Genomic DNA, 7,500 nt, shown 5'->3' on the forward strand with positions numbered 1-7,500 from the left:
CCACTGAATAATCCATAAATCATCTTAATATCAATTCTCTAACTACAAAGTACATCCTTCAGCTTTATTTTGTATGGCATCTTAAAAATTTTTACACAAATTAAACTGTACCCAATCATACATTACAAAACATATGGTGTCTAAAAAAATAATAATAATAAATAAATAAATAAAATAAATAAAATAAAACAAAACCATAATGGACAGCGTATACAAGCCCTTCTGGCATCAACTGGTTAATTTGAAGAAAAATCCAAATCATAACTAACAAACTACCTAAAAATCATAACTAACAAACTACCAGAAAATCATAACTAACAAACTAAATTGTTACTATCAAACTACCTGATATTCCGAACTAACAAACTACCTAAAAATCATAACTAACAAACTACCTAAAAATCATAACTAACAAACTACCTAAAAATCATAACTAACAAACTACCTAAAAATCATAACTAACAAACTACCTAAAAATCATAACTAACAAACTACCTAAAAATCATAACTAACAAACTACCTAAAAATCATAACTAACAAACTACCTAAAAATCATAACTAACAAACTACCTAAAAATCATAACTAACAAACTACCTAAAAATCATAACTAACAAACTACCTAAAAATCATAACTAACAAACTACCTAAAAATCATAACTAACAAACTACCTAAAAATCATAACTAACAAACTACCTAAAAATCATAACTAACAAACTACCTAAAAATCATAACTAACAAACTACCTAAAAATCATAACTAACAAACTACCTAAAAATCATAACTAACAAACTACCTAAAAATCATAACTAACAAACTACCTAAAAATCATAACTAACAAACTACCTAAAAATCATAACTAACAAACTACCTAAAAATCATAACTAACAAACTACCTAAAAATCATAACTAACAAACTACCTAAAAATCATAACTAACAAACTACCTAAAAATCATAACTAACAAACTACCTAAAAATCATAACTAACAAACTACCTAAAAATCATAACTAACAAACTACCTAAAAATCATAACTAACAAACTACCTAAAAATCATAACTAACAAACTACCTAAAAATCATAACTAACAAACTACCTAAAAATCATAACTAACAAACTACCTAAAAATCATAACTAACAAACTACCTAAAAATCATAACTAACAAACTACCTAAAAATCATAACTAACAAACTACCTAAAAATCATAACTAACAAACTACCTAAAAATCATAACTAACAAACTACCTAAAAATCATAACTAACAAACTACCTAAAAATCATAACTAACAAACTACCTAAAAATCATAACTAACAAACTACCTAAAAATCATAACTAACAAACTACCTAAAAATCATAACTAACAAACTACCTAAAAATCATAACTAACAAACTACCTAAAAATCATAACTAACAAACTACCTAAAAATCATAACTAACAAACTACCTAAAAATCATAACTAACAAACTACCTAAAAATCATAACTAACAAACTACCTAAAAATCATAACTAACAAACTACCTAAAAATCATAACTAACAAACTACCTAAAAATCATAACTAACAAACTACCTAAAAATCATAACTAACAAACTACCTAAAAATCATAACTAACAAACTACCTAAAAATCATAACTAACAAACTACCTAAAAATCATAACTAACAAACTACCTAAAAATCATAACTAACAAACTACCTAAAAATCATAACTAACAAACTACCTAAAAATCATAACTAACAAACTACCTAAAAATCATAACTAACAAACTACCTAAAAATCATAACTAACAAACTACCTAAAAATCATAACTAACAAACTACCTAAAAATCATAACTAACAAACTACCTAAAAATCATAACTAACAAACTACCTAAAAATCATAACTAACAAACTACCTAAAAATCATAACTAACAAACTACCTAAAAATCATAACTAACAAACTACCTAAAAATCATAACTAACAAACTACCTAAAAATCATAACTAACAAACTACCTAAATATCAATAATAACTTTTACATCACTAATAATATCACAACCAATACTCACAATAACAATAACTATCCTCAGCCCCAATAACAACAACAACACTAATATTGGTTCTAATAACAATAACATTAACATACAGGATATGAGAGTTGTACCACAACATGACTACCACCATTCGCACATAATAGGGACTGGTTTGTCTCCTTCCTTGCTTTTCCATATATATTCTCTTATATTTGCAATCACTACTCTGTTTTTTTTTTAAACTATGAAAAATATACTTCAAACAATGCTTCTGTGACTGGGATCATTATGCCAAAGTACTCGATTCTATTTTGAACAAAGATATCTTTTTCTTTATTTCTTAGATATGTGATTTATTTTTGAATCATAACATTTAACAGTATTTTGGGTATACAGAATTTTTAAATTTAATCATTCTTTCCAATTTGCGATCAGTAGATCTTAACGACATATATAGACCAAAATTATAACAAAGATGATAAATTTTCTGACTAAGAACCTCATTCAACAAAGGATCGAGAACACAGCCAACTGAAGGCTCTTCATAGTTATCATAACACTACAAACTACGCTACACAATGTACTGCATGATATCTATCAACATAATCCAGCATTCTTTTTTAGGGGTTTCCATGTGGGTGAAAAAGAGTAGGATGGGGAAGAGAGGGTAGAGAGGAAGCCATACACATTACAGCAGTTCCATACAAAAGGAAGCTATTGAATTAGACCATACATGTATAATTATCAATCTCTGCCATTATGGCTCATTTCCCTCCCTGTATTTTTTTTCAATTTAGGAAATCAACTAAAGTATGATAACAATAAGGATAAAGATTATGATAAAAGTGATAGAAAGCAATAATTTCAATATCAATAATGATGATGAAGATAATAATAATTATTCAACATTAATTATAATAACAAACATGCTAAAAAAAATCATGATATTCAATCATGATTATGACAAGAGTAAGGAGAAAAATAATGAGACGCAGAGAGTAATAATAAAACAAGAATGGACTCAATCCCTACCTGGCGTTTGTGAGAAGTAAGCAGGTACTGGTACTTGAAGGCCTCGCCGCACTTGTCGCAGGGGTAGACTCCCGGGTGGTCAAGCAGGATGTCGCTGGGGATGTCGTTCATGCCATCATTGCTGGTCTCGTCGTCATTGTCATTGCAGTCCTGGAAGCCATCGGCAGAGTCATCCTGACCACCCCCGGTGCCCCCACTGCCACCCTCACTGTCCAGGAAGTGCGTCGGAGTTGGAAGACTAAGCAGGAAGTGTTCTGCGGGGAAGATGGGGTTCTCGCTCTTCTGATCCTCCTCGATCACGGTCGTAAGCAGATCCAGCGGGTTGATTTCTACAGGCTCCAGGGGGCCCTCCTCACAGTCCATCCTATCCACAGCTCTCTCGCTATCAGGGCTGTCCCCCTCCCGATTACCATTCTGGACTATCATCCCTTGCTCCACGTTGTTCAACAGGGGAATCACATGATTTTCAAACCTATGACTAGATGAAGCAGCTATAAATTGCACATTTTTTATATCAGTCATGGTGGGGCTCAACCCGTTGGGACAAGAATTTTCCTCTAGGCAGAGTTTCTCCTCCGATGTCCCGTTCTGGAGGCCGCACTCCGGAACTAGCAGGCTCGGATGCACTCTGTCTGCACAGTGACTTTCACTTTTGCTATCACCATTGACCACCACCAGTTCACTGTCTTTGCACTCCCCACCATTCACAAGAGACTTGTATTTCACTACTGAGGCTTTCTGCATGTCACTATCATGAGCCAAGAGATGCTGGACTATGGACACAGTTCCTTGAATTTTCTTACCACATTCTCCACAAGAATAAACCTGTCAAAAAAAAAAAAAAAAGGATGAAATGACACTGAAGTTCTGATCTACTGAAAAGGATGAGAGATTGATTAATATTTCAGAACACACTTTTGTAAGGACATATGACAAACATATACCTGCATTTATCTCTTTTTAAGATCTCATAACTGCTTCAAAGAAAAGACCAAAGAATTCCATTTCTGTTTCTTTTTGAATATTCTAACTTTATCTCAACTACAGAAAAAACCCTACCAATATAATAAACCTATTAAACATTTAAGAAACTACATATTTCCTATTTTACAGTAATTTGGCAAAGGAGGAAGGGAAAGACAAGGAGGAGGAAAAGTAGGAAGGCAGGAAGACAGAGGAGGAGGAGGAGGAGGAGGAGGAGGAGGAGGAGGAGGAGGAGGAGGAGGAGGAGGAGGAGGAGGAGGAGGAGGAGGAGGAGGAGGAGGAGGAGGAGGAGTAGGAGGAGAGAGAGGAGGAGGAGGAGGATAGAGGAGGAGGAGGAGGAGGAGGAGGAGGAGGAGGAGGAGGAGGAGGAGGAGGCAGAGGAAGAGGAGACTGAGAATGAGAAGGAAGTGATGGAAAAAAATAAAGAAGAGGAGGGGAAGCAAGGGAAGAAAGATGAGAAGAAGGAGGAGAAGGATGTGGAGGAAGAGGTGGAGGAAAGGAGGAGGATAGGTGGGAAGTAGAGGGGAGGATAAGGAGAGGCAGAGGGAGAAGGAAAAAGAGAAAGAGGAGGAATATTAGAAAGAATATCAGAGGACTACAGAAAAGAGGATGAGGAAAAAAAAAAAACAAGGAAAGAAGAAAGAAAAAAATCCATTAACACTAATCTCCATAAATCCATCCTTTCATTCTCACTCATAAATGACATAAAATCAAACCTTCGTGCGCTGGACATCATCTCCTCTCAGGACCAAGCTGACCTCTCGGTAAAATGCGAGATGGCGCTTCTCCATGTGCAAAGGAAGATCCATTATCTGTGTGAATGAAAATAAGGAAAAAAAAGGGAAAGGGGAAAATTAATTTGATATTACTGACATTCACACATATTGTAATATACCTATAATTTTTTTTTCCATAGTATATATCAATGACAATATAAACAGAATTGATAAATTACTGAGTTTTAAGACATTTCACCTATGACATTTCTGACAGAAAAAAAAACATATCTATAATAATCAACTGTTGGCTGCTTTACATTTCAATAATCTAATCATAACAGCTGTTTCATCTTGCTTATTGCTTTGAACAGATGTTCAAGATTTCAAAATCCACTTGTGACTTTCTGCAAGTTATTGTAAACCTTTCTCGCAATTTTTCATCAAGTGAGGAACCCATCCAAGTTCTATCTTGCCCAAATATTTATGGTGGAGGGATGGGGGTGGAGGTTTATTTTTTTAGGTTTTTTATTGAATCCCTTGTTGTGGAAAGTAAGTTGCTGAAATGTAAATGACAAAGAGATGCTCTGCAATTACTTAACCACTGCCACCATTGGGTTTATTAGTTTATAATATTTATTTTATATGGGGATGATATATAATATATTTATATATATATAGAACTATATATATATATATATGTGTTATATATATATATAGTATATATAATATACTATATATAGTATTTTTTAATCAGATATATATATATAATACAATATATATGGATGAACATATATTATAGCGAGCATATATATAATATTTAATTTGTGACAGGAATGTCGTAGTTGAAAAATGTCTAACAATTCATCAATCAATTGATTTTATGTAGTGTTTACCCTGTGGGTAATGGATGGCAAATTCTCTCTCTCTCTCTCTCTCAAGTAAATGTTCTGAATAGGACAGCAATAATAAAGAGAAAAACAAAGGAGATGGCATAATGATCGCATGGAGCAACATGCTGCTGTACAAAAATCCTTTCCGGAACACAACAGTAAGACCACAATCGCATATTAAAGTCTGTGAATTTAGTATTACACGACAAGGTCCAACAATTCTGTGGCCTCTGTGCATCTAACTCTGCAAAGGCATACGAATCTCTACCATAAATATTGTGGAAGGATAGCACTTATCAATTATATTTTAAAATAAAGATTGGTAATTCATAGCCAAATAAAGAAGTCTATGTTCTGTCTTAGCTGATATACATGGAGAGAGTTTGTTGGCTTTTACCAGTGTGACAATGTTGCTTACTGTGGTCCTATTTGGAACAATTACCAAATAAATAAACACACATATGCACTTGCACACACACACACACACACACACACACACACACACACACACACACACACACACACACACACACACACACACACGCATGCATGCACGCACACAATTCACAATAATGTGAATATCATAATCATTATACAGATGTTACTTTCTAGCTTTTTCTTGCGTTTCTTTCACTCACATGCATTTTTTTTTCTTTAGGTTTATGGTATATGTTTTTCTAGGACTAAGTTGCATATCTGTTGTACAATTTTTTTTTTTACCCTCTATTTTGCAGTGAAAGCAAATGCACCAATGCAAAAAAACAAATCTATAGGAAGAGCATATAGATGCATTACTAAAGATTTAAAAAATATAATTTTATGCACTTTAGTATATATCGATTCCACACCATGTGCAATGTGCATGTGACTTAGTATGAGTTAATGTGCATACACACTTAGGCATACATACCACATATGTGCAATGCAAAACACACAAACACACACATACACACACATGCTTAAACTATCGTTACCTTAAACAGACTACATGAATCCTTTTCAAACAGGATGGATATCCACTGAAAAGACACATAAAGATAATATACCACCAACGGAACGAAAGGGACGCTTACCTCGGTGGACGTGAAGATGCAATAAGAACAGTGGAAGTGGATAATCGGTATTTTTTCCCCGCCTAGTGCACAGCCTGGACGTGGGCAGGAACCACCAACCACAACAGTGAAGTGTTCCTTGTGAGTCTCAAACACATGCAGACGGTAATGGGACAAAGCCTCTCTCACCTGCAAGAAGGGAAAGGCGAGTTAGCGTATGGGGAGCGAGTTCTTTCCAAGGCGGAAACTATTCTCTGAATCCTTGGCTTGTCCGAGGCTAATAAGATTGTATGCATATTATGTCTCTTGAGAGGGAGGGAGGGAGGGAGGGAGGGAGGGAAAGAAACAGAGAGGATGAGAAAAGGAGAGACAGACAGATACAAAAGATACAGAAAGCAGAAACCAAGACACAGTAAGCTAATGCCTAGAAATTAGGCGGGTTGTAAAAAGAGTAAAAGACAGAAATAACGAGACGCAAAAGCAAAGGAGAATGGGCATGAAGGCAAAGGAAAATGGGCACCAGCCTGGGAGAGAGAAAAGGACATGAGAAACAATAGATGAGAAGAAGACAGAGAGGTAAAATGAGACAGAAGGAAATTCGGACAGAGAGCCAAGGGGACCCACCTGAATAAAACTTGTTGCACAGCGTCTACACTGGAGAACTCCAACACGTGTGGCGGTTTGGCCGTTCTCGTTGTTGACAGTGGCGAGCGAGGGAAGGAACTGACTACCCAATATCAAATCTGCTTGAGAGTTGCCAAAAGAATAGAAGATTATGCACTTTGGAATATCACCATGTCTATGTCTTGT

The 7,500-nt window shown here is 34.8% G+C and overlaps 1 protein-coding gene across 1 annotated transcript in view; it reads right to left on the reverse strand.

Annotated features, from left to right (window-relative positions):
* Positions 1-7,500, reverse strand: part of LOC122258700 (uncharacterized) — a 23,432-nt gene that overhangs the window by 8,922 nt on the left and 7,010 nt on the right. The window contains exons 2-5 of the mRNA XM_086533884.1: positions 7,315-7,500; positions 6,712-6,879; positions 4,746-4,841; positions 3,025-3,870 (exon numbers count right to left, since the gene is read on the reverse strand). The exon at positions 7,315-7,500 is cut by the window's right edge and continues 23 nt beyond it. Coding sequence (XP_086390010.1) covers positions 3,025-3,870; positions 4,746-4,841; positions 6,712-6,879; positions 7,315-7,500 — 1,296 coding nt within the window. The remainder of the gene's footprint in view (positions 1-3,024; positions 3,871-4,745; positions 4,842-6,711; positions 6,880-7,314) is intronic.

This window comes from Penaeus japonicus, unplaced genomic scaffold, assembly GCF_977035675.1.
Source record: "Penaeus japonicus unplaced genomic scaffold, GWHDUDI00000001_assembly GWHDUDI00000040, whole genome shotgun sequence".
NCBI classification, from domain to species: domain Eukaryota; kingdom Metazoa; phylum Arthropoda; class Malacostraca; order Decapoda; family Penaeidae; genus Penaeus; species Penaeus japonicus.